Source organism: Oncorhynchus clarkii, chromosome 20, assembly GCF_045791955.1.
Source record: "Oncorhynchus clarkii lewisi isolate Uvic-CL-2024 chromosome 20, UVic_Ocla_1.0, whole genome shotgun sequence".
NCBI classification, from domain to species: domain Eukaryota; kingdom Metazoa; phylum Chordata; class Actinopteri; order Salmoniformes; family Salmonidae; genus Oncorhynchus; species Oncorhynchus clarkii.
Genome location: NC_092166.1, coordinates 56,674,428 through 56,701,081, shown reverse-complemented (window position 1 = coordinate 56,701,081; position 26,654 = coordinate 56,674,428). Strand labels below are relative to the sequence as shown.

At 40.7% G+C, this 26,654-nt stretch overlaps 2 protein-coding genes across 2 annotated transcripts; one reads left to right on the top strand and one right to left on the bottom strand.

The window, feature by feature from the left end:
- Positions 1-3,600: 3,600 nt before the first annotated feature.
- On the top strand, positions 3,601-5,467 carry LOC139376550 (retinol binding protein 4, plasma). The gene is made up of 6 exons (XM_071119277.1): positions 3,601-3,703; positions 3,932-4,051; positions 4,216-4,352; positions 4,457-4,563; positions 4,767-4,979; positions 5,176-5,467. The coding sequence occupies exons 2-6, from the start codon at positions 3,950-3,952 to the stop codon at positions 5,193-5,195; spliced, it is 579 nt and encodes a 192-aa protein (XP_070975378.1). The 5' UTR covers positions 3,601-3,703; positions 3,932-3,949; the 3' UTR covers positions 5,196-5,467.
- Positions 5,468-13,968: 8,501 nt separating this feature from the next.
- LOC139375595 (centrosomal protein 55 like) lies at positions 13,969-25,991 on the bottom strand. The gene is made up of 9 exons (XM_071117383.1): positions 25,883-25,991; positions 25,120-25,319; positions 24,492-24,764; positions 21,983-22,036; positions 21,713-21,863; positions 20,661-20,983; positions 16,437-16,508; positions 14,494-14,625; positions 13,969-14,359 (listed from the first exon to the last, which is right to left on the bottom strand). Exons 2-9 carry the CDS (start codon positions 25,303-25,305, stop codon positions 14,156-14,158), a joined length of 1,395 nt encoding a protein of 464 aa, XP_070973484.1. The 5' UTR covers positions 25,306-25,319; positions 25,883-25,991; the 3' UTR covers positions 13,969-14,155.
- Positions 25,992-26,654: the final 663 nt, after the last annotated feature.

The window sequence follows — 26,654 nt, the reverse complement described above, 5'->3', positions numbered from 1 at the left end:
AAACTGACTATCCTTCCGATCCTTGACTTTGGCAATGTCTTATACAACATAGCCTCCAACACTCTACTCAGAAAATTGGATGCAGTCTATCACAGTGCCATCTGTTCTGTCACCAAAGCCCAATATACTACCCACAGCTTCATATTTGTTGCCAAACCCACTGGCTCCAGGTCATCTAGAAGTCTTAGCTCGGTAAAGCCCCGCCTTATCTCAGCTCACTGGTCACCATAGCAGCACCCACCCGTAGCACGCGCTCCAGTAGGTATATTTCACTGGTCACCCCCAAAACCAATTCCTCCTTTGGCCGCCTTTCCTTCCAGTTCTCTGCTGCCAATGACTGGAACGAATTGCAAAAATCACTGAAGCTGGAGACTCATATCTCCCTCTCTAACTTTAAGCACCAGCTGTCAGAGCAGCTCACAGATTGCTGCACCTGTACATAGTCCAGCTGTAAATAGCCCATCCAACTACCTCATCCCCACACTGTTATTTTTTTCTTCTCCTTTGCACCCCAGTATCTCTACTTGCCCATTCATCTTCTACACATCTATCACTACAGTGTTTAATTGCTAAATTGTAATTGTTTCGCCAGCATGGCCTATTTATTGCCTTACCTCCCTTATCTTACCTCATTTGCACACACTGTATATATACTTTTTTTAGTGTTATTGACTGTATGTTTGTTTATTCCATGTGTAACTCTGTGTTGTTGTTTGTGTCGTACTGCTTTGCTTTATCTTGGCCAGGTCGCAGTTCTAAATGAGAACTTGTTCTCAACTAGCCTACGTGGTTAAATAAAGGTGAATTAAAAATAAATAAATTAATATCTATATAATAATTCACATTTCCTGTTGCTGCAGAACTATTTTCCTGCAAACCTGCTCAAATTAACATCCTACATCTATATGTGACAGAACTGAAAACCTGCATTGAAGGGGCGGAGTTATGTCAGATTAATCCACCCTCTCCTATCATCACATTCCCACACTGTAGATATCTGATCTGATGCTGCTTGGCAGTGATCGTTTTAAATTTTTTTTTTTTATTTAACCCCTTTTTCTCCCCAATTTCGTGGTATCCAATTGTTGTAGCTACTATCTTGTCTCATTGCTACAACTCCCGTACGGGCTCGGAGAGACGAAGGCTGAATGTCATGCATCCTCCGATACACAACCCAACCAGCCGTACTGCTTCTTAACACAGCGCGCATCCAACCCGGAAGCCAGCTGCACCAATGTGTCGGAGGCTACACCGTGCACCTGGCAACCTTGGCTAGCGCGCCAGCCAGCCACAGGAGTCGCTGGTGCGCGATGAGACAAGGAGATCCCTACCGACCAATCCCTTCCTAACCCGGACGACGCTAGGCCAATTGTGCGTCGCCCCACGGACCTCCCGGTCGCGGCCGGTAACGACAGAGCCTGGGCGCGAACCCAGGGACTCTGATGGCACAGCTGGCGCTGCAGTACAGCGCCCTTAACCGCAGTGATCGTTTTTGTTGGTTGTAGTGACTCCCCACTCCCCATAAATATTCCTATGCATGAAAATCACAAGTGAAATATATTGAGACACAGCTTAGCCTTTTGTTAATCACCCTGTCATCTCAGATTTTCAAAATATGCTTTACAGCCAAAGCTAGACAAGCATGTGTAAGTTTATCGATAGCCTAGCATAGCATTTTGTCCAGCTAGCAGCAGGTAACTTGGTCACGGAAATCAGAAAAGCAATCAAATTAAATCGTTTACCTTTGATGAGCTTCGGATGTTTTCACTCACGAGACTCCCAGTTAGATAGCCAATGTTCCTTTTTCCCAAAATATTATTTTTGTAGGCGAAATAGCTCCGTTTGTTCTTCACGTTTGGCTGAGAAATCGCCCGGAAATTGCAGTCACGAAAACTCTGAAAAATATTCAAAATTAGCTCCATAATAATCGACAGAAACATGGCAAACGTTGTTTATAATCAATCCTCAAGGTGTTTTTCAAATATCTATTCAATAATATATCCACCGGGACAATTGGTTTTTCAGTAGGACCGATTGGACTAATGGCTACCTCTGTATTTTACGCGAGAATCACTCTGGGAGCCATCAGGTGACCAGTTGCGCAATGTAAAACTACGTCACAATGCTGTAGACACCTTGGGGAATAAAGAGAAAAAGTAATCTGGTTGATAGCCCATTCACTGCATTGGAACGCAGCGCTTTCAAAACACGAGGCACTTCCGGATTGGATTTTTCTCAGGCTTTCGCCTGCAACATCAGTTCTGTTATACTCACAGACAATATGTTTACAGTTTTGGAAACTTTAGAGTATTTTCTATCCTAAGCTGTCAATTATATGCATATTCTAGCATCTTGTCCTGACAAAACATCCCGTTTACTACAGGAACGTTATTTTTCCAAAAATGAAAATACTGCCCCCTAGTCACAAAAGGTTAAAAAGCTTCACAGGTGACTGTAACCAACCTGATGAATTGTACAGTTGGGGGTGTACTTCATAAAGTTACAAAACACCTCATAACGTTACAAAAAATTCCTGCCTGCCCCTACACATACTGTATATATCTAGTTTGGAATACTATATTACATACTCAGCAGGTAAAAAGTATGACTTTTTCATGACTCTGGCACTGGTTCAGCCATTATTTGGAGCAACAAATGATGCTTTTTGCAGTTAGCCGTGCCAAGTTACATAACGGGGCCCCTGAGTTGCGTTTGTACGATCCTAGAAAAAAAAGAGGTTTAGTTGGAAAGCACAATCAAGGTTTTGTAGGCCAAAAAAGTAAGTACACACACCCCATTTACTGTACATGCCCATTTCATAAACCTCTCCATAAAGCCTGCAGGTATAATGCCTTACAACTTGTTAGCTTGTATGAGCCTTTATAATATCTTATGGAATTTGCTGGCGTGTTATGATCAATGGAATTCAACAATTTATTAATTCTGTTTGATCACTCACTGCATTCTCTTTTCCAAGTTCCAAATGATTAGTTGAGATTTCAGGTGAAAGCACACAACACAAACAGTCAGGCCCTTCACCGTAATCAGATCAGCATTGAGTGGCGTGAATCCAAGAGGATCTGGACTTTGGTTAGAACTACAAGGTATTTCTCTTTGATATTGGTTGCATAGCAAACCAGAAGTCAATGGGTTTTTTTTCTCCACAGGCTATCCTATAGGATAGCAACCATTAGAGATGTCTTGGACATACAGCAATAAATGATGTACTGTACATGATTGCCTAAAATGGTTTTCCAGTTAAAAGTGAAACATTTCAAGAAAGTGGAGAAATGACCTGACTAACCAGAAAGAACATTATGTAGCTGTTCCAGGGGGAAAAAACATGATGAAACATGCCTTTTAAAAGTCTGGATCTGGACATTAACGTGGGGCTCGTACTGCTGAAGCATAACATTTCACGGTTAGTGATTGATAGTGAGTATGTATAGCATTCCAGATGTGCTCTTGGCTTTACTCATAACAGCTCTTTCATTAGGCAGTAAAAACACATGTTTGGAACAAGGGTCAAATGGGAGTCTTGTTTGGAGTTATGTAATGTTTGCCCAATTTGAGGGGAGGCTCCTGCTTGGGGGCTGTCTCACATCTGTAGTTGCTCTTACACAACCCTGGTTGTGGCGGGACCCTACACTATAAAAAACCCTGCCTGGAGAGGCAAAGTACCTCTGCCCTTTTTTTGAACAAGGTATGTACTACATGGATAGTAGGTTTTTACATCTATTCCGCTTCTGGGTTTTTTTTTCTTTCAAAAAAATAACATTTTAAAATAACTTTTCACATTTTGGATTAGTTTGCACGCTTTTTAGAGTGAAGCTGTAATGGAGTGGGATATGGCTCTTCTATTGACCTGATGGGATGTACTGGTGGTAATGTTGTGATATTTTTTCATGACTCTGGGCACTGTCTTCCACAGATCCATCAACAAGGCAACATGCTGAGGATCTGTGTGGCCCTCTGTGCCCTGGCAACATGCTGGGCACAGGACTGTCAAGTTTCAAACATTCAGGTCATGCAGAACTTCGATAGGAGCAGGGTAAGAACACAATTCTAATTTCGGAAATGTAACTTCTCATAAAGTATCTCTGCTCTTGTCCAATTTTGATCTATCAGCTTTGGAATGTTAAATGTTGAAGAACGGAACTGGAATGTCATTGTATGGTATGCAGGGATTGATAGAGCTCTCATTTCATCTTGCAGTATACTGGTAGGTGGTATGCTGTGGCCAAGAAAGATCCTGTTGGTCTGTTTCTCTTGGACAATGTCGTCGCTCAGTTCTCAGTAGATGAAAGTGGCAAAATGACTGCAACTGCCCACGGCAGAGTTATCATCCTGAAGTGAGTTCTGTTCACTTACAAATGATACAAATTGTTCCTGAACTTCATTATGCTTTCACTTCCACTGAACTTCCCCATTTATCCTCCCTTTTTCCTCCCTTTAGCAACTGGGAAATGTGTGCCAACATGTTCGGCACCTTCGAGGACACTCCAGACCCTGCCAAGTTCAAGATGAGATATTGGGGCGCTGCTTCATACCTCCAGACTGGAAGTAAGAAAGACTACAGGCTCACACTCAAGACTAACGTCTCCTATTGTTGTGCAGAATATTCCATTGAGTTACTCCACCCCACGTTGATGATAACTCTTCCTCATTAGTATATAATAGCATGCCATTGATGAAGCTGCCTGCTGTCAAAGCCTGCTGTTAAACCAACCATTGCTATGATTCTGTCTCCTCTCTCCTCCACATAGACGATGACCACTGGGTCATTGACACCGACTACGACAACTACGCCATCCACTACTCCTGCAGAGAGGTTGACCTGGACGGCACCTGCCTGGACGGATACTCCTTCATCTTCTCCCGTCACCCCACTGGCCTGAGGCCCGAGGACCAGAAGATTGTCACAAACAAGAAAAAGGAGATCTGCTTCCTCGGCAAATACAGACGCGTTGGACACACTGGTAAGAGTTGTAATAACTACATTTAAAAATGAAAAGCAATACTTTCCAAACAAACGATTGTGTAGCAAGCAATTGTGCAACTTTGGGTCTAACTTTTGTTAGCTAGTGTGTATGATGAACTCTTATTGAATCCAAATATCAGTTATAAGTTCATTATATGCAGTAGGTGTATATATGTTTTATTCCTCCGTTGCAGGTTTCTGTGAAAGCAGTTGATCTTTAACTACTCAGAGGGATATCGTGGGAGTAGAATTCCACACGACTGTAAATATAAACCATGTTCCACAACAGCAACAAAAACAAACCATCCGTCATGAGCCAGCCCCTTCTAGCAGTTGGGGAACTTTGCCATTACCAAAGATGACACCAATCAACCAAAGCAAATTATGTGTATCTGAATGTACAAGGGAATGGGATACTTTACTGATTGTCATTGTATGATGTAGTCTTGAACCTCTTTTTGAAATAAAAAACCCACATATGTACTAGTTCAGTGTTTTTTTATGTATTATTAGTTTCAATGGTTTCAGTCATACTTTGTGCTCGGATGTCATCAGGTTTGTTTGCTATCCATACAACTGCATTGTCCCACATGGTTTCCATTCGACTGTGACAAACAGACAATGAATACTCAAAGATTGTGTTGATACAGGACAATGGCTATAATCTTTATTGCAAATGTTTGTACAGTGCATAACAAATAAAGAGCAAATACATATTTTGTATACAGGCCAAAACAAAAATAGAATCAAAGCTACCCAATTGTCTGAAGAAAAAGTAAATGATGTATGTTTCTCTGTTGCAAATTGTCACAAATTGGCATCAAACACAGAATTATTCATAACACAGTGCTTGGAACCAACCATATGAATATTCTGCAGCAGTAACCTTACAGCTAAGACCATGTTGTCACATTCCTTGAATAGAGACACCTCAACCTCTTTTCCACTACCCAGAGAAGCCTCGCTAATCCTTGGCCTTAAATCGTTTCAGTCTGGGTTATAGGATTTGCTCATGCAATCTCATTCAAGCTTTAGTTTTGCTGGTTTGCAAAGTAAGAACTGAGGCGGAAGTGGGCCTTGTTCACACATTTACAGTACCTTCAGAAAGTAAGCACACCCCTTGACTTTTTCCAAATTTAGTTTTGTTACAGCCTGAATTTTAAATTATTTTGTGTCACTGGCCTACACACAATACCCCATAATGTGAAAGTGGAATTATGTTTTCGACATTGTTACAAATTTATAAAAAATGTAAGGCTGAAATGTCTTGAGTCAATAAGCTTTCAACCCTGTTGTTATGGCAAGCCTAAATAAGTTCAGGAGTAAAAATGTGCTTAACAAGTCACGTAATAAGTTGCACGAACTGTCTATGCAATAATAGCGTTTAGCATGATTTTTGATTGACTACCTCATCTCTGTACCCCACACACAATTATCTGTAAAGTCCCTCAGTTGACCAGTGAATTTCAAACACAGATTCAACCACATAGACCAGGAAGGTTTTCCAATGTCTCGCAAAGAAGGGCACCTATTGGTAAAGGGGTAAAAAAAAGCAGAAAAAAATAAATATTTTTGAGCATGGTGAAATTATGAACTACACTTTAGATGGTGTATCAATACACCCAGTCACTACAAAGATACAGGCGTCCTTCCTAACTCAGTTGCCGAAGAGGAAGGAAACCACTCAGGGATTTCACCAAGAGGCCAATGGTGACTTTAAAACAGTTACAGAGTTTAATGGCTGTGATAGGAGAAAACAGAGGATGTATCTCCACAAAACTAACCTAAATGACAGAGTGAACAGAAGGACGCCTGTACAGAATGAAAATATTCCAAAACATGCATGTTTGCAATGTGGCAAATACATTACCTTTATGTCCTTAATACAAAGTCTTATGTTTGGGGAAAATCTAACACAACACATCACTGAGTACCACTCTTTATATTTTCAAGCATTGTGGTGGCTGCATCATGTTATGGGAATGCTTGTTAACGGCAAGAACTATGGAGTTTTTTTGAATAAAAATAAAAGAAATAGAGCTAAGCACAGGCAAAATCCTAGAGGAAACCCTTGTTCAGTCTGAAACTGGGAGACAAATTCACCTTTCAGCAGGACAATAATTTAAAACACTTGGCCAAATATACATGTTTTGCTTAAAATAGACTTGCGAATCTATGGCAAGACTTGTAAATGGCTGTCTAGCAATGATCAACAACCAACTTGACAGAGCTTGAATAATAAAAAAATAAAAAAAGTGCAAATATTGTACAATTTAGGTGTGCAAAGCTCTTAGAGACTTACCCAGACAGACTCATAGCTGTAATCCCTGCCAAAGGCGATTCTAGCACTCAGGGGTGTGAATACTTATGTAAATGAAATATTTCTGTATTTCATTTTCAATAAATTGGCAAAAAAGTCTAAAAACATGTTTTCACTTTGTCATTATGGGGATGGTGTATAGATGGGTGAGAACATTTTGAATAAGTCAATGGGTATGAATACTTTCTGAAGGCACTGTACCATTGACTATTTACCATTACCCAGTGCAGCTGTTTTTATCTCAATATCAAATCATTTCTGGGTAACAATCTAGTAACTTACTGTGCTAGTTTTCCATAAAAATTGTCAAAAGTGAGATTTTTTTTTGTTGGTAAAAACAATATTCTCAAGCAAAAAAATTGCTAGGACTAACTGAGAGTGGTCTGAGTGGAGGGCACCAAAGTGGTGCATTAACCACAGTTAGGATTGTGGTGTGGGTATCAATCCAGCGGTCAGATTTATTTCATACTTTTACAGTGTTAGTTTCATCAGCTGTCAACCAGAAAAACTGAATTTTGACTTCCCTGGGCCTTTAACACGTTGATGGAATACAATTTAGGGACACAGACATTTCTTATACAGACAAAGTACAACGTAAAAAATATTTTGGCCATACTTGCAAAACATTAGAAAAAGTTTAATTTGAACCTGGACCTCAAAATACGCATCAGCCAATTACAATCATTGACGTGGTTGCACGTGATATAATGCTACACTGTAGCTGGTCCCATCAGCTAGCCTGGCACACCAGCTGACAGTGATTATTTCCTGTAGCAAATTCCGCATCAAAGACCTTAGACTTTATATCCACCAACCAATGGCATTTCTTAAAGGTCATTCTGAGAAGTAATTTCTCTCTCATGGCTAACTACCAGGAAGTTTGAAAAGGCAGGCTGATTGGGCAGGGAGCTTATATTCATGAGTTCGCCTTGACTGACAGCTCTTTGAAACACCTATGTTGAGCAACTTGGATGCAGTGAGCAGTGTTGCAGTAAAATCATCTCAAGCACATTTTGTGACACAAAGGAACTCATATAATATTGAAATTGCATCAATGATATAATTTATTTTAATACATCTCCCATTTGGCATGTCTCCTGTGATTCACAGCAGCACTGATGCATGTGTTGACTTGACAGCTGTGTCGGAGTTTTGAACAACCCTTCCCCCCGTTTTGTTACATTCTGGCTGAAGACCTAGCTAGCCAGTAACTAGCTAACGCCAGACACAGATGAAGACCTAGCTAGCCAGTAACTAGCTAACGCCAGACACAGATGAAGACCTAGCTAGCCAGTAACTAGCTAACACCACACACAGATGAAAGGGGAAACATAAATACCTTTGCCATAGATGAATAGGGTACATACAGTCAACATTTGGCACCAGTAGAGTAGCTATCGAGCTATATAAACCACGGCCCTCTGCAAACACGTTTTCTCCGATGTTTGTGACAAGGTGGTACTTAATTAAATTAGATAAGCGAATATCATGTTGACATTGGTGTATTAAAATGAGAGTTAAGGTAACATGTGGGAAGGGACCAGTAAGTTTATTATCAAACGTAATCAATGTAGAAGCAACAGTCATTTTCCATACTTTGGTCTTAATACTTTGATCTGGTTTCCGTCAAATATCATCCTATTGTCATCTAATTTCCTGCTGGAACACAAATATTTGCCCCAGTCTAAGACTTCTTGCCCTGTTGCTCTGTTTAGTCAGACAGCCAACTCCAGGCAGAGTCTGGGTAGTTCCATTTTTTTTAAAATTCCCAATGATGCAGACCACTGTGCTCTTTGAAATTTGAAACACTCTAGAACTTGTTTTATACCCTTCCCCAGATATATGCCTTATCGCAATTCTATCTCAGAGATCTATGGACAGTTCCTTGGACTTCATGGGATAGTTTCTGCTCTGACATGCACTGTCAACTGTGGGAACTTCTGTTGACAGATGTGTTTCTTTCTAAATCAAGTCCAAACAATTGAATTGGCCACAGGTGGACTCCAATCAAGTTGTAGCGACATCTCAAGGATGATCAAAATAAATTGGATTAACCTGAGCTCAATTCGGAGCGTCATAGCAAAGGGTGTGAATACTTATGTAAAATGCGATATTTCTGTATTTCATTTGCAATAAATGCGTGCAAATGTCTAAATTATGTTTTCCCTATGTCATTATGGGGTTATTGTGTGTAGATGGGTGAAAAAACATATATTTAATACATTTTGAATTCAGTCTGTAACAACAAAATGTGGAATATGTCCGTTTCACAGAGATGCATGTGTTTTTACAGCAATAAAGATGTAGGAGGATTATACAACATGTAAGCTTATGTTGTTTTCAGGTCTCTCCAGAGATGTTCGATCAGGTTCAAGTCTGGGCTCTGGCTTGGCCACTCAAGGAAATTCAGTCACTTGTCCCGCAGCCACTCCTGTGTTGTCTTGGCTGTGTGCTTAGGGTCGTTGTTCTGTTGGAAGGTGAACCTTCAACCCAGTTGAGGCCCTGAGCTCTTTGGAGCAGGTTTTCATCAAGGATCTCTCTGTACATTGCTGTGTTCATCTTTCCTTCGATCCTGACTAGTCTCATAGTCCCTGCCGCTGAAAAACATCCCCATAGCATCATGCTGCTACCTCCATGCTTCACTGTAGGGATGGTGCCAGGTTTCCTCTACACATGAGGCTTGGCATTCAGGCCAAAGAGTTCAATCTTGGTTTCATCAGATCAGAAAATATTTTTCCTCATGGTCTGAGAGTCTTTAGGTGCCTTTTGGCAAACTCCAAGCGGGCTGTTGTGCCTTTTACTGAGGAGTGGATTCCTCTGGCCACTATACCATAAAAGCCTGATTAGTGGTGTGCTGCAGAGATAGTTGTCCTTCTGGAAGGTTCTACCATCTCCACAGAGGAACTCTGGAGCTCTGTCAGAGTGACCATCGGGTTCTTGGTCACCTCCCTGACCAAGGCCCTTCTTCCCTGATTGCTCAGTTTTTCCGGGAGGCCAGCTCTAGGAAGTGTCTTGTTCGTTCTAAACTTCTTCCATTTAAGAATGACACAATCCTGTCTTGGAGCTCTACGGACAATTCCTTCGACCTCATGGCTTGGTTTTTGCTCTGACATGCACTGTCAACTGTGGGACCTTATATAGACAGATATGTGCCTTGACAAATCATGTCCAATCAATTGAATTTACCACAGGTGGACTCCAAACAAGTTGTTAGCAATATCTCAAGGATTACCAATGGAAACAGGATGCACCTGAGCTCAATTTCGAGTCTCATAGCAAAGGGTCTGAATACTTATGTAAATAAGGTATTTCTGGTTTTTATTTTTAATACATTTGCAAAAATGTCTAAAAACCTGTTTTCGCTTTGTCATTATGGGTTATTGTATGTAGATTGGTGAGTACGATTTCTTCTTTAATCCATTTTAGAATAAGGTTGTAACGTAGCAAAATGTAGAAAAAGTCAAGGGATCTGAATATTTTCCGATGCAATATGACTATTAGCCTAATGTTTATCTGCAAGGGTGAAAGACGTAGCTCCTCCTCAGGGCGGCAGGGTAGCCTAGTGGTTAGAGCGTTGGACTAGTAACCGGAAGGTTGCAAGTTCAAACCCTCGAGCTGACAAGGTACAAATCTGTCGTTCTGCCCCTGAACAGGCAGTTAACCCACTAGGCCGTCATTGAAAATAAGAATTTGTTCTTAACTGACTTGCCTAGTTAAATAAAGGTAAAAAAAATCTTAATCCTCATTTACAACCTGTTGGCTGCACTTCCTTTCTCAACACGCTAACATAATACGATGGATAATGATATAATACCCATCTCTCATGCCAGAGGGAGGGTGCCGGATCTTAGCTACACACAAACTTGCCTTTTGTTAGACTCATATGGTTCAGGCCTGTAGTTCTCTTTGATAAGAGTATATGTTCTAAGTTTAGGCTTAAACCAAATATCAGCTGCCCATTTTTCCTTTTTGATCAGAAAGAGCAAAAAGTGTCCTTGCTTTGGACCACATGGCAATTTGTTCCTGAATATATACACACCTCATATCAGTTCCACAATTTGTTTTATCATTCTCTAGCCCACGGATAGTTAGGAGTAAGCTTCTAGTCAAATACATTTTGTGATTCTGTGTTCTGGCATATGTATCAGTCTATTCCATAGATGCACCATGTCACCCTTTTGCCTAACTACTGTGCACACTGTTCCCAACTCATACCTCCACAGACGGCCAGGTTTGGAGTCAGTTTGTGCACACACCAAGAAAGCTGTGGCTTGCTCTTTTTGGAACATTGTTACAATTAATACGTACTTTGGATCCCCATACCCCAGCAGGATAGGCCATCACAGGACATAGGATTTATACAGCTGAGAATAAGCACAGTAACCAAGGTCCTTACTTAATTTTGTTTAACACTGACCCCAAGGCTCTACCTGCATAATTTGCTAGTGATCTCATGCTGTATTTAAAGGTCATGTGGTCATCCATGTTATTTATAGAGCCCAGTGTAGAATAATGGGGGTTGTACCCAAAACAAAAGTTGTGTGCACTTCTCTGCATGCCCTTCTTTCTGAAATGGCCAACCTGGGTCTTCTCTCGATTTATCGTTAGTCTCCATTTAGTACACCATAAATTAACAATATCCAACATACACTGGAGGTCATCTTCGGTCTCAGCAAGGAGAACCATGTCAACAAGATGACCGGGAATATATCTGCAACTTCAACACCAAGTTTAGCATGTTTGATTGGTAGGGCTTAAACGAACATTTAGTGCAAATAAAGTGGGTTTTGAGTACATCTCCCTGCTTCACACTGTAAGGGGTTGGAAACCAGACAGTCCTAAGGTCACTGACCTGGACACATGCAACTGGAGCCCGATAAAGAGCTTTCATAGCATCAGAAAACCTTACATGAATTGTCATTTTAATTAGTCTAAAAGCAAGGTCTATTCACCCAATCAAAGAGTTCCGAAAATCAATAAATCAGCCAAAAGTTGGTTCTCTCTTGAATTCTAGCCCGGACCACTGTAGAGACAGTATAGCTATGGTCTATAGTTAGTTAGTTAAAAGGGATTTTAGGGTCATTTTTGGAAGATTTGGGGATAGGGTTGATTATGGATTGGTACCATACAGATGGAATAATGCCATTCTCAAAACAAGCCTGGAAGAGTTCAAATAGTGTTTGGAACAACATAGGCGATTACAAAACTTCATTAGACAAATCAATTAATGTATCTTTCTTTGGTTAAGCAAGCTAAATCACCTTTCTGATCTCCTCTAGATTAAGACTGGCATTCAGATACTGGTTAGGGGAGTATGACTCTGTCTGTATTTCCTCCTCCAACTTAAATCTAATATAAAAGTGCTGTTATCGCCTGAAAATAAAAGTGCAACATTTCTTTCCCATTTCCCCAAAACAATATCAGTTTGACAGTGAAACTCGCCATTTTCCAGTGCAATTTTGATGTGAAATGTATCTCCCTCCAAAACCGTTGTGGGTTGTTGGTCTGTAGCTGTAAATAAATGTAATTCTACATTTAAAAGTAGAAAAATACTAATGTGGGATTTAAACCCTTGCCACAATCTGCGACAACTGTGAGCTATATGAGCAGTCAGTCAAATGCATGTGATCCATACTGAACAAAAATAGAAAAGCAACATGCAAAGTGTTGGTCCCATAGGTCATGAGCTGAAATAAAAGATCCCAGAAATGTTCCAGAAAACTCTTTCTGATTGGCTGTGCCTGGCTCCCCAGTGGGCGGGCCTATGCCCACCCATGGCTGCGTCCCTGCCCAGTCGTGAAATCCATAGATTAGGGCCTAATGAATTTATTTCCTTATATGAACTGTTACTCAGTAAAATCATTGAAATTGTCACATGTTGCATTTCTATTTTTGTTCAGTATAGTTGTTTATCAGAACGTGCCTTTGGACTTCTGTTAGGTATGCTTTCATGAATAAGTGATGGATCACGTCGCTGATATTAATTGGCCGATACGGAATTTGAACCGAATATAATCACGGCCAGCTGTGCAGGTTATCACAGGGCAAAGTCTGCCAGGTTATCTGATGGGAATAGCTAATGTAACGTTTGATCACCTGTACGTTGACGATTATAATTCGTTGAGGCAGATTGAGAGACTGAGCAAGTGTTAAAACTTAGACTTTTCTAATGTTTGCAAGTATGGCCTGTAATGGGAAATTTTAATTATATGTGTCTAACCTTGTGAAACTGTCCTATTATAATCTCCTGTTCTTGGGAGTATCAACCTGCATTGCAATCCAGCATGCACCTTCATCCTTGTATAGATCAAGTTCTGCCCAAGAACAGGACCCTATAAAGATACTGTGGACACTGCGCTGTGTAACTCTTATTGTCAGAGCTCAGAAATAAAGAATATACACCACAGGCCCCAAAGAAACTATGTGGGAAATACTTTTTTCATGTGGTTCTAAAATCAGCTTCAGGTAGCCTAATCTGTTCAAAACAAAAACCTTTAAAAAAAAGACAATATACACACTCACACTTGCAGATAGACAAAGGAAAACCACTTACAAAGCCATCAATAACTGTTTTACATAAGTTCTATATCAAAACAATCCACACAACATTTTCCATCTAAAAAAAGATTTCAGAAAATAGTTTATTCTTGTCAAAAAGTCACTGATTTCTTTTGAAACAAAAGACTGGTAAACAAATCTTCAGGATCTTACAGTTAGATCACTGATGTTTCACTTTAAAAACAACACGGCATGAAAAAAAAAAAAAAAAAAGTGTCATGTAAAAATAATATCTTAAAGACAAAAGCAAGACAGACTGGACAGATGTACTCCCTTTTTAATCCCCTATAGGCTGTTCAAGTGAAACAGTAGTCGAGGTGGGCCAGCAGTTCTCTGTGCTGACTGGTGGCGTATGGAGCTCTGCACTTTGGACACTCCAGGAAACTCTCGTCCAGGAGGTTTTTGGAGGTTGAGGTGGGGATGGGATCCTCAATGGACAGCCTCTCAAACTCAGGCTTGTAAGAACTTGGCTCAGAGAAACGAGACTCGCTCTGCTGTTTCTACAATAAGTACAAAACAATAAAATGGTTTACAGTTGCTTATCTGAAGATGTCATCATGAATATATTTGCTTCATTTGAAAAGCAGAAATGTCAAAAGAATTGATGCGTAAAGCAACATTTCACAACACTTACTTGATTGCTAGATTCTAGTCTTGCGATTTGGTCCCGAGCCTTGCGCAGCTCTTTCAGGACCTTGTGCAGCTGATGCTGTAAACTCTGTCGATCAAGCTTCTCGTTCTCAAAGTCTTTGGCAGATAGCTGGATCTTGGGGGAATAGACAAGAAAAAAATCAAGAGAGCACTGCAGATTAGAGGTCGACCGATTATGATTTTTCAACGCCGATACCGATTATTGGAGGACCAAAAAAAGCCGATACCAATTAATCGGCCGATTGTTTATTTATTTATTTGTAATAATGACAATTACAACAATACTGAATGAACACTTATTTTAACTCAATAAAATCAATTTGGTTTAAATAATGCAAAAACAATGTGTTGGAGAATAAAGTAAAAGTGAAATATGTGCTATGTAAAAAAGCTAAGTTCCTTGCTCAGAACATGAGAACATATGAAAGCTGGTGGTTCCTTTTAACATGAGTCTTCAATATTCCCAGGTAAGAAGTTTTAGGTTGTAGTTATTATTAACCAGATGAATTTCTCTATACCATATTTGTATTTCATTAACCTTTGACTATTGGATGTTCTTATAGGTACTTTAGTATTGCCAGTGTAACAGTATAGCTTCCGTCCCCCTCCTCGCTCCTACCTGGGCTCGAACCAGGTACACAATGACAACAGCCACCCTTGAAGCAGCGTTACCCATGCAGAGCAAGGGGAACAACCACTCCAAGTCTCAGAGCGAGTGACGTTTGAAACGCTATTAGCGCGCACCCCGCTAACCATTTCACATCGGTTACACCAGCAGAATCTCTGAAGTAGATAGGCTTGAAGTCATAAACAGCACGGCACTGGCAAAACGCACAAAAGTGCTGTTTGAATGAATGCTTACGAGCCTGCTGGAGCCTACCACAGCTCAGTCAGACTATTCTATCAAATCATAGACTTAATTATAACATAATAACACACAGAAATACGAGCCTTAGGTCATTAATATGGTCGAATCCGGAAACTATCATCTCGAAAACAAGACGTTTATTCTTTCAGTGAAATACGGAAACGTTCCGTATTTTATCTAACGGATGGCATCCATAAGTCTAAATATTCCTGTTACATTGTACAACAGTCAATGTTATTTCATAATTATGTAAAATTCTGGCAAATTAGGCAGCCCAAACTGTTGCATATACACTGACTCTGTGTGCAATGATCGCAAGAGAAGTGACAATTTCATCTGGTTAATATTGCCTGTTAACCTGGATTTCTTTTAGCTAAATATGCAGGTTTAAACATATATACTTGTGTATTGATTTTAAGAAAGGCATTGATGTTTATGGTTAGGTACACATTGGAGCAACGACAGTCCTTTTTCACGAATACGCACCGCATCGATTATATGCAACGCAGGACACGCAAGATAAACTAGTAATATCATCAACCATGTGTAGTTAACTAGTGAATATGATTGGTTGATTGTTTTTTAGAAGATAAGTTTAATGCTAGCTAGCAACTTACCTTGGCTTACTGCATTCGCGTAACAGGCAGTCTCCTCGTGGAGTGCAATGTAATCAGGTGGTTAGAGCGTTGGACTAGTTAACTGTAAGGTTGCAAGATTGAATCCCCCGAGCTGACAAGGTAAAAATCTGTCGTTCTGCCCCTGAATGAGGCAGTTAACCCACCGTTCCTAGGCAGTCATTGAAAATAAGAATGTGTTCTTAACTGACTTGCCTAGTTAAAGATTAAATAAAAGGTGTAAAATATATATATACATATTTAAAAAAAATCAATGTCAAAAAAATACCGATTTCCGATTGTTATGAAAACTTGAAATCGGCCCCAAATAAAAATCGGTCGACCTCTACTGCAGATCTTGGATGTTCCATTGCATAAGAGATGTTATATAACTGATTATTTCACAATCTAGAGTCAGGAATGGTTTACGTTGCCAATACATACATGTTGCTCCAGTACAGCAACTCTCCTCCGCTCCTCGTTTTGGTTTAACAGAGTTTTCTGGAGTAGATTCACCTGATGAGAAAAGTATTTGTCTTAAAAATAAAATAAGGACATTGGAACAGTGGGAAAGTGTACAGGGGGGGCGAAGGTCAGACAGGAAAGTGTCAGAGAGAAAGGGATCAAACTCCCTTCTCCAGAGGGTATACTATATACAGTGCCTTGCGAAAGTATTCGGCCCCCTTGAACTTTGCGACCTTTTGCCACATTTCAGGCTTCAAACATAAAGATATAAAACTGTATTTTTTTGTGAAGAATCAACAACAAGTGGGACACAATCATGAAGTGGAACGACATTTATTGGATATTTCAAACTTTTTTAACAAATCAAAAACTGAAAAATTGGGTGTGCAAAATTATTCAGCCCCCTTAAGTTAATACTTTGTAGCGCCACCTTTTGCTGCGATTACAGCTGTAAGTCGCTTGGGGTATGTCTCTCAGTTTTGCACATCGAGAGACTGAAATTTTTTCCCATTCCTCCTTGTAAAACAGCTCGAGCTCAGTGAAGTTGGATGGAGTGCATTTGTGAACAGCAGTTTTCAGTTCTTTCCACAGATTCTCGATTGGATTCAGGTCTGGACTTTGACTTGGCCATTCTAACACCTGGATATGTTTATTTTTGAACCATTCCATTGTAGATTTTGCTTTATGTTTTGGATCATTGTCTTGTTGGAAGACAAATCTCCGTCCCAGTCTCAGGTCTTTTGCAGACTCCATCAGGTTTTCTTCCAGAATGGTCCTGTATTTGGCTCCATCCATCTTCCCATCAATTTTAACCATCTTCCCTGTCCCTGCTGAAGAAAAGCAGGCCCAAACCATGATGCTGCCACCACCATGTTTGACAGTGGGGATGGTGTGTTCAGCTGTGTTGCTTTTACGCCAAACATAAAGTTTTGCATTGTTGCCAAAAAGTTCAATTTTGGTTTCATCTGACCAGAGCACCTTCTTCCACATGTTTGGTGTGTCTCCCAGGTGGCTTGTGGCAAACTTTAAACGACACTTTTTATGGATATCTTTAAGAAATGGCTTTCTTCTTGCCACTCTTCCATAAAGGCCAGATTTGTTCAATATACGACTGATTGTTGTCCTATGGACAGAGTCTCCCACCTCAGCTGTAGATCTCTGCAGTTCATCCAGAGTGATCATGGGCCTCTTGGCTGCATCTCTGATCAGTCTTCTCCTTGTATGAGCTGAAAGTTTAGAGGGACGGCCAGGTCTTGGTAGATTTGCAGTGGTCTGATACTCCTTCCATTTCAATATTATCGCTTGCACAGTGCTCCTTGGGATTTTTAAAGCTTGGGAAATCTTTTTGTATCCAAATCCGGCTTTAAACTTCTTCACAACAGTATCTCGGACCTGCCTGGTGTGTTCCTTGTTCTTCATGATGCTCTCTGCGCTTTTAACGGACCTCTGAGACTATCACAGTGCAGGTGCGTTTATACGGAGACTTGATTACACACAGGTGGATTGTATTTATCATCATTAGTCATTTAGGTCAACATTGGATCATTCAGAGATCCTCACTGAACTTCTGGAGAGAGTTTGCTGCACTGAAAGTAAAGGGGCTGAATAATTTTGCACGCCCAATTTTTCAGTTTTTGATTTGTTAAAAAAGTTTGAAATATCCAAGAAATGTCGTTCCACTTCATGATTGTGTCCTACTTGTTGTTGATTCTTCACAAAAAAATACAGTTTTATATCTTTATGTTTGAAGCCTGAAATGTGGCAAAAGGTCGCAAAGTTCAAGGGGGCCGAATACTTTCCCAAGGCACTGTGTGTGTGTGTGTGTGTGTGTGTGTGTGTGTGTGTGTGTGTGTGTGTATGTATGCATGTATATATATATATATACACACATATATATACACACACACATCAGTTGAAGTCGGAAGTTTACATACACTTAGGTTGGAGTCATTAAAACTCATTTTTTAACCACTCCACAAATTTCTAGTTAACAAACTATAGTTTTGGCAAATCGGGTTAGGAAATCTACTTTGTGCATGACAAGTCATTTTTCCAACAATTGTTTACAGACCGAGTATTTCACTGTATCACAATTCCAGTGGGTCAGAAGTTTACATACACCAAGTTGACTGTGCCTTTAAACAGCATCATGTTGTGGGGGTGCTTTGCTGCAGGAGGGACTGGTGCACTTCACAAGAATAGATGGCAAATAGATGGCATTATGAGGTGGGACATCAGTCAGGAAGTTAAAGCTTGGTTGCAAATGGGTCTTCCAAATGGACAATGACCCCAAGGATACTTCCAAAGTTGTGGCAAAATGGCTTAAGGACAGCAAAGTCAAGGTTTTGGAGTGGCCATCACAAAGCCCTGACCTCAATCATATAGAACATTTGTGGGTAGAAGTGACAAAGTGTGTGAGAGCAAGGAGGCCTACAAACCTGACTCAGTTACACTAGCTTTGTCAGGAGGAATGGACCAAAATTCACCCAATTTATTGTGGGAAGCTTGTGGAAGGCTACCCGAAACGTTTGACCCAAGTTAAACAATTTAAAGGCAATGCGTCCAAATACTAATTGAGTGCCTGTAAACCTCTGACCCACTGGGAATGTGGTGAAAGAAATATAAGCTGAAAAAAAAACTCTACTATTATTCTGACATTTTACATTCTTAAAATAAAGTGGTGATCCTACCTGACCTAAGACAGGGAATTTTTACTAGGATTAAATGTCAGGAATTCTGAAAAACTGAGTTTAAATGTATTTGGCTAAGGTGTATGTAAACTTCCGACTTCAACTGTGTGTGTGATATATATATATATATATATAGAGAGAGATATATCTATCAATCTATCTATACACACAAATGTGGACACCCCTTTTAAATGAGTGGATTTGGCTATTTCAGCCACACCTGTCAGGTGTATAAAATCGAGCACACAGCCATGCAATCGCCATAGACAAACATTGGCAGTAGAATGGCCTTACGGAAGGGCTCAGAGACTTTCAACGTGGCACTGTTATAGGATGCCACCTTTCTAATAAGTCAGTTCGTAAAATTTCTGCACTGCTAGAGCTGCACCGGTCAACTGTTAAGTGCTGTTATTGTGAAGTGGAAATGTCTAGGAGCAACAACGGCTCAGCCGCAAAGTCGTAGGCCACACAAGCTCACAGAACAGGGCCGCTGTGTGCTGAAACACGTAAAAATCATCTATCCTTGGTTGCAACACTCACTACCGAGTTCCAAACTGCTTCTGGAACCAACGTCAGCACGAACAGTTTGTCGGGAGCTTCATGAAAAAGGTTTCCATGGCCGAGCAGCCGCACACAATGCTAAAATCACCATGCGCAATGCCAACTTCCGGCTGGAGTGGTGTAAAGCTCGCCGCCATTTGACTTTGGGGAAGTGTTAACGCGTTCTCTCGATGGATGAATCAAGCTTTACCATCTGGTAGTCCGACGGACAAATCTGTGAATGCCGGATGCCAGGAGATCACTACCTGCCCCAATGTATAGTGCCAACTGTAAAGTTTGGTGGAGGAGGAATAATGGTCTGGGGCTGTTTTTAATGGTTCGGGCTAGGCCCCTTAGTTCCAGTGAAGGGAAATCTTAATGTTACACCATACAATCACATTCTAGACGATTCGGTGATTCCATCTTTGTGGCAACAGTTTGGGGAAGGCCCTTTCTTGTTTTAACATGACAATGCCCCCGTGCACAAAGCAAGGTCCATACAAAAATTGTTGAGATCGGTGTGGAAGAGCTTGACTGGCCTGCACAGAGCCCTGACCTCAACCCCATCAAACAACTTTGGAATGAATTTGAACGCTGACTCTCATAAATAAACCTCATAAATGCTCTTCTGGCTGAATGCAAGCAAGTCCCCGCAGCAATTTTCAACATCTAGTGGAAAGCCTTCCCAGAAGAGTGGACCAACTCCACATTAATGCCCATGGTTTTGGAATGAGATGTTTGACGAGCAGGCGTCCACATACTTTTGGCCATGTAGTGTATGTGGTCTGGCACAGAAAACTGTCATTAAAATCCCCAACCATATTGAACTGCTAAATTAAACTCCAACCTCTACCCGGCAACTTTTCCACAGGCCGTGGTTGCAAAGGAGAATTCTTTATAATCAACTCACCTGGTCAAACAACGTTGCATAATAAACACACCAAGACCACATCTCCCTGGCGTATAACTATACCTGCAGCAGCAGCTCAGCAGACCTCTTCCTCTCCTCCTCCAGCCTGGCGTCCATGCTGTCCAGCTCGGACCGCATTCTGTCGGCGCGGTCAGCCGAGCACTTCCTCTCCTCGCCGACTGTGTATCTGCTGCTGAGGCGTTCGGCCCGGAGCTGCTCCCGGGCCTCGACCAACTCCATGCACCGCTCCTCGTACCGCCTCTGGAGCTCGCCCAGCTCCCCCTGGGCCCGCGCCGCCGCCTCCTTCTGGGCCTCCACGTCCTGCTTGGCCTGCAGCAGCAGCTTGTCGTAGTGCTCCTGCAGCTGGGACGAAGACTTCTCTGGTGCTGGGGGAAAAGGAAGCAGGGTTAGAGTCTTACATGCTCCTATGCCATGGGTATTCAACTCTTACCCTACGAGGTCCGGAGCATGCTGATTTTCTGTTCAGCCTGAAACTTAACATTTCACCCACCTGGTGTCCCAGGTCTAAATCAGTCTGTGATTAGAGGGGAACGATGAAAAAAAAGCAGTGGAACTGGCTTCGGGGTCCAGAGATGAGGTTGAGGGCTCTATGCAACACTTATAAAACGGCCACTAGGAAATACTATTTTCAAGTAGACTGTGCTTTACCAAAGCAATAGCTAATTAGTAATGGTTAATTAATAGCTAGTTGACAACAGATAATTAATTACATTTCTAGTCTAAACACAGGATAATAAGCATTAGCCCCTAGAGTAGGGGTATTCAACTCTTACCCTACGAGGTCCGGAGCATGCTGGTTCTGTTCTACCTGATAATTAATTGCACCCAACTGGTGTCCCAAGTCTAAAATCAGTCCCTGATTAGAGGGGGAACAACTGAAAAAAAACCCCAGTGGAACTGTCTTTGAAGTCCATAGTTGAGTTTGAGGGCCCTAAAGGATAATTATTTTAACCACATGGGAAAAAATGGCTAGTGTTGAATCAGCCTTTATAATGCATTTTTGTATCTACTGATTTAAAAGTGGATTTACTCGACAGCAAACGCGTGCCAAATCCCACACTGCGCTGAAGGCTCACAGGCTCCCTTTTTTTTACCGTCCAAACTGCCTTCTTTGTGTTGTTGTTGGAGTGCTTCGTTGGCTTGATTTAGTTGCTGCTCCATCTCAAGGGTCCTGGCCAGGACTGCCTTGACATAGGCCTCTCGCTGCTGATCATAAACCAGCCACTGTTGATTCTTCTCCAAAGCCTTTTTGTAAACCGAGGAAAAACACATACTTGGGGGGGTTAGGGTTAGATTATACAATTTTCCTTAGCACTCAAAGAAAGACAATTTCATTTTTAATCTTGACAAGTTGTTCAACTCACATCTCTCAAGTGATCCTCAACTACTGCAACCTCACCGGTGAGTCCCTGGCCATTCTATCAAATCGTAAAGAAAACACAGGTATTAGCCTATATCAAAACGAGGACATAGGTGTAAACAACCTCTTTCTACATGAAGACGTGGTCTGTTGCGTGTGTGTCTGTGGGATACTATTCTTGGTTGCTAAGAGACCCTTATAATCAAAACATAAAAAAGGGAAGAAAGCTTAACCGAAAGCATCTTCTAGCGACAGTATGTACTGCATACAATAATCTAATGCCTTGGGTGTCCTTTAACCAGCCAGTGACCTGAATATACACTTACCTCTGTATGTATTTGGAAGTATTTTAAAAATATATATCTGCCGCTATACTCCAGCATTTTGGATTTGAGATGATGTTTAAATGTTTCATATGAGGCGACACAGTACAGGACATAATGTCCCCTTTAATTAGAGGGCATTTCACACACATGCGTTTCACCTTTTAAAAATAAAACACTTTATGCATCTGGTCCCCCCCATTTGAAGTCATAGGTATTTGGACAAATTCACTTATAGGAGTGTCGAAATTCATTCCATCGTGGGCCTAGTGTCCAGTGGTGCAAAGTACTTAAGTAAAATACTTTGAAGTACTACTTAAGTAGTATCTGTACTTCACTATTTATATTTTCACTACATTCCTAAAGAAAATTATGTATAGATTTTCCCTGACACCCAAAAGTACTTGTTACATTTTGAATGCTTAGCGGGACAGAAAAATGACCCAATTCACGCACTTAACAAGAGAACATCCCTGGGAAACTCTACTGCCTCTAATGAGTCCACCAAATCAAACACAAAAGCTTCATTTGTAAATGATGAAGGCATGTTTTAGTGTGCCCTTGGCTATCCGTAAATAATACAAATAAAAACATTGTTTGAATAATATGCCATTTGAAATTATTTATACTTTTACTTTTGATACTTAAGTATATTTTTGCAATTACATTTACTTTTGATACTTAAGTATATTTAAAATCAAATACTTTACTCAAGTAGTATTTTACTGGGTGACTTTCACTTGAGTCATTTTCTAGTAAAGCATCTTTACTTTTACTCAAGTATGACACATCGGGTACTTTTCCCACCACTGCTGTCTGCAGGTTTTTCCTTTCAATTAAGACAGACAACCAGGTGAGGGGAGTTCCTCACTAATTAGTGGCCTTATTTAATCAATCAAGGAGAAGAGAGGAGTGAAAATCCGCAGACACTTGGCCCTCTGTGGAATAAGTTTGACACATGACATACAGGGTTTTTTCTGGATCAAAATGGGGCTTAGGGGGCAGTCGTTCTCCCCTGGCTCAGGCCCTTAACTACACTTCGAGAGGTGAAGTCATGGGTTCATAAGCTCGTGAACTCCTTCCAGATGGTAATCCCATCCTGTAATACCGAGACTGAGTGATCATATGGGGGGGGGGGGGGGGGATTATGTACAGTATGGTAATGCAGTCGGTGAGGAGGGCCTGTCAGGAGGCGGATTTCCTTGACTATGACCTCATGGATATTCGAAAGTTGGAGACAGAGATATAAAACCAGCTCTCTCGATGAATAAGACTCCTGGCTTTCCTCATATCACAGAGCCACCTGATCTGAGAGTAAACAAGTATTATGTCAGACGACATGACATTCAGAAAGAAACTGCTGCCATCTAGAGTGATAAAAGAGAATTTCACCTTGAGATTTGGAATGCCCCCATGACCACAACATTCATACAGGAAACTGTAACATCTTAATATAGAGGGGTGTGAACTACAGTGTCTTCTTGTTACACATACACTACATGATCAAAAGTATGTGGACACCTGCTCGTCGAACATCTCATTCCAAAACCATGGGCATTAATATGGAGTTGGTCCCCTCTTCGCTGCTATAACAGCCTCCACTCTTCTGGGAAGGCTTTCCACTAGATATTGGAACATTGCTGCGGAGACTTGCTTCCATTCAGCCACAAGAGCATTAGTAAGGTCGGGCACTAATGTTGGGTGATTAGGCCCGGGTCGCAGTCGGCATTCCAATTCATCCCAAAGGTGTTTGATGGGGTTGAGGTCAGGGCTCTGTGCAGGTAAGTCAAGATCTTCCACACCGATCTTGACAAACCATTTCTTTACAGTTGACACTATGCATTTGTGCAAGTAGTGTTTTCTTGGCATCCGCCAAATCCATATTCATTCATCGGAATGCAAGATGGTTAAGTGTGATTCATCACTCCAGAGAACGCGTATCAACTGCTCCAGAGTCCAATGATGGCGAGCTTTACACCACTCCAGCAGACGCTTGGCATTGCGCATGGTGATCTAAGGCTTGTGTGCGGCTACTCGGCCATGGAAATCCACGACAAATCCACTCATTTGAAGGGATGCCCACATACTTTTGTATATATAGTGTACATTCTCTCCATTACTCAGCCTTGGCTAACAAAACGGATCAAAGTCTAGGCACCCTCAGCAGACTGAACATTTCCCTTCACCCACCTGTAAATCAGGACCCTGTTTCTCCAGTGCCTGACACCTTGCCGACACTCCCACCAATTTGTTCTTTAGATTCCCCGTCTCCTCCGAGAGGGACTGGAACAGTTTCTCTCTGTACTCTGCCTCTCTCCTCCCCTGGTTCAGCTGAGCCTGGAGCGAGGCCACCACCTCTCCCCCATTGGAATGCAGATGTTGTCTTAGAGTCTCCAGCTCCTTGTCCTTAGCCAGCAGCTGCTGAGTGTTCCTCTCCCTCAACGTCTCCAGAGACAGAATCCTCTGCAATCAAATGTAACATTTGAATGACTTGAATGAAATGTGGTAGTGCACAAAAATGTTTAAATGAGCCTATCACAACTCCATCAAGACACAATTTCAAAAGCAACGGTTTTCAAAATGACACACCCATGATGCGCAAAATGCTAAACCCAGACTCTCACAAAATCATATGGTCAAGTATATGAATATATTGAGTGAAAAGGTTGTTTTGGTTTAATATATTTGTAGCCTACATTCATAAACAGTATCACTATATGAATCCTATTAAATTTGGACTCTATAACTTTATAATAATCATTGGGCTGGCAATACTGCTTAGCCCAAACGTCTGCACAAACTACTACGCTTTAGCTACCTCCAGCAGTTTGCTTTTGTCAGAGTCTGGTGGCCTCATTGTTCGTTTTGATATTTCATCCATCTTCTGCTTCAGATGAGCATTCTCCTTCCTGAGTCTGTCCATTTCTGCTTCTGCCTGTTTTGAGCCACTGGATTTAAAGCCTAACTTGTTGACAATGGTCTCCTTGGTGCCTTTTGATGCCATGTCTGGAGTGTTACCTAGAAAAACGATTTTGAAGTTTAAATGTTAATACTAATGTTAACAATTTAATCACTCACATTTCATTCAATGGCACATTTCCAATAAAGTCTAAATATATCTAGTTAGGTAGGCAATAGAACAGGCAATACTAACATTTATTTGATTAGGCCCAAATGAAATTAATTTGGCACCTGCAGTGAGGCCTAGTTATTGAAATTAGCATGCCAGACAAAACAGACACTCAAGCACAAACCAACAGAAGAACATGCCTAATCGAAAAAAAAGGTTTAATAGGTACTATAACTTCACAACTGAATGTTATAACTAGTTATCTGGCTAACAAAACTACAGAACATAATCTTACCAAAAAGATACAGATAATTTGTTAGAATTTGTCGGCTATATATTTTCTTGAGTTGTGACTAATGCTAGCTAGTGACGTTATGTTATGTGCCTGTCAAAAGTATCTGGTCTGGCTAACACAGCTAACTAGCTAAGCGTTTGATCGTTCAACCCAAACTGTTTTCTAGTGTTAAGAAAACATGTATGTATCTTTAAACATTTATAAAATATAACTCACAATATAGACCACTGTTTCCAAAATAACATTGTAGAACGCTTGACTTCTGAGAATGAAATTGCCACTTTCTAGCTTCCTAGTTGAAAAGTTTGAATTACAGCGCGTCTGGGCGTCATATCCGGGAGTCAGATCATGACGCTGACAGTCCTTTTTAAAAAATCAACCACCACTCGACGGAAATTTGCTAACAAATATTGTATCAGTAACAAAGTAAAGGAAGTTTCATTTAAAATGTTACATAGAATTTATCCTGTGAAACATGTTTTGGAAAGATTCAAGCTGAATATTGACTATAAATGTGATTTCTGTGGAATGGAGGAGACCATTTTGCATTTGTTTTTTGCCTGTATTTATAGTATAATTTTTGGGATTGACATACAGAATTGTATTACAAAAAAATAGGACCGGTTGTACAATTTAATGGTTTTGATATAATGATTTATTTAAGAAATTCTGACATTGATAAAGATGTAGTATATTAAATTAAACTGCTAATAATATTAGGTACATTTCATGTTCACAAATGCAAATTGTCTAATTCAAAACCTAACTTTTTTCCACTTTATAAATGAATTTAAACAATATGGCACTACTTTAACTAAAATGAAAAACAAAAAGGCAATTAAAACTTGTATTATTAATGAATATGATTTGTTTGTTTAGGATTCCGGGCAATGTAAATAGTTTGTATGTATGCTTGTTTGCATGTGACTATTCCTCTTTTGTTTGTTGACATGTTAATAAAAAAACAAACACTAGATAGAGACAGAGT

What these genes read in the sequence shown, in the direction of transcription:
- LOC139376550 (XM_071119277.1), top strand. Translation starts at nt 3,950, where the DNA reads ATGCTGAGGATCTGTGTGGCCCTCTGTGCCCTGGCAACATGCTGGGCA. An exon ending in AGAACTTCGATAGGAGCAGG is followed by an intron (nt 4,052 to 4,215) that starts GTAAGAACACAA and finishes TTCATCTTGCAG; the next exon opens with TATACTGGTAGGTGGTATGC. An exon ending in TTCATACCTCCAGACTGGAA is followed by an intron (nt 4,564 to 4,766) that starts GTAAGAAAGACT and finishes TCCTCCACATAG; the next exon opens with ACGATGACCACTGGGTCATT.
- LOC139375595 (XM_071117383.1), bottom strand. Translation starts at nt 25,305, where the DNA reads ATGGCATCAAAAGGCACCAAGGAGACCATTGTCAACAAGTTAGGCTTT. An exon ending in AACAGGGTCCTGATTTACAG is followed by an intron (nt 22,037 to 24,491) that starts GTGGGTGAAGGG and finishes ACGATTTGATAG; the next exon opens with AATGGCCAGGGACTCACCGG. An exon ending in CTGCTGAGCTGCTGCTGCAG is followed by an intron (nt 16,509 to 20,660) that starts GTATAGTTATAC and finishes TTTTCTCATCAG; the next exon opens with GTGAATCTACTCCAGAAAAC.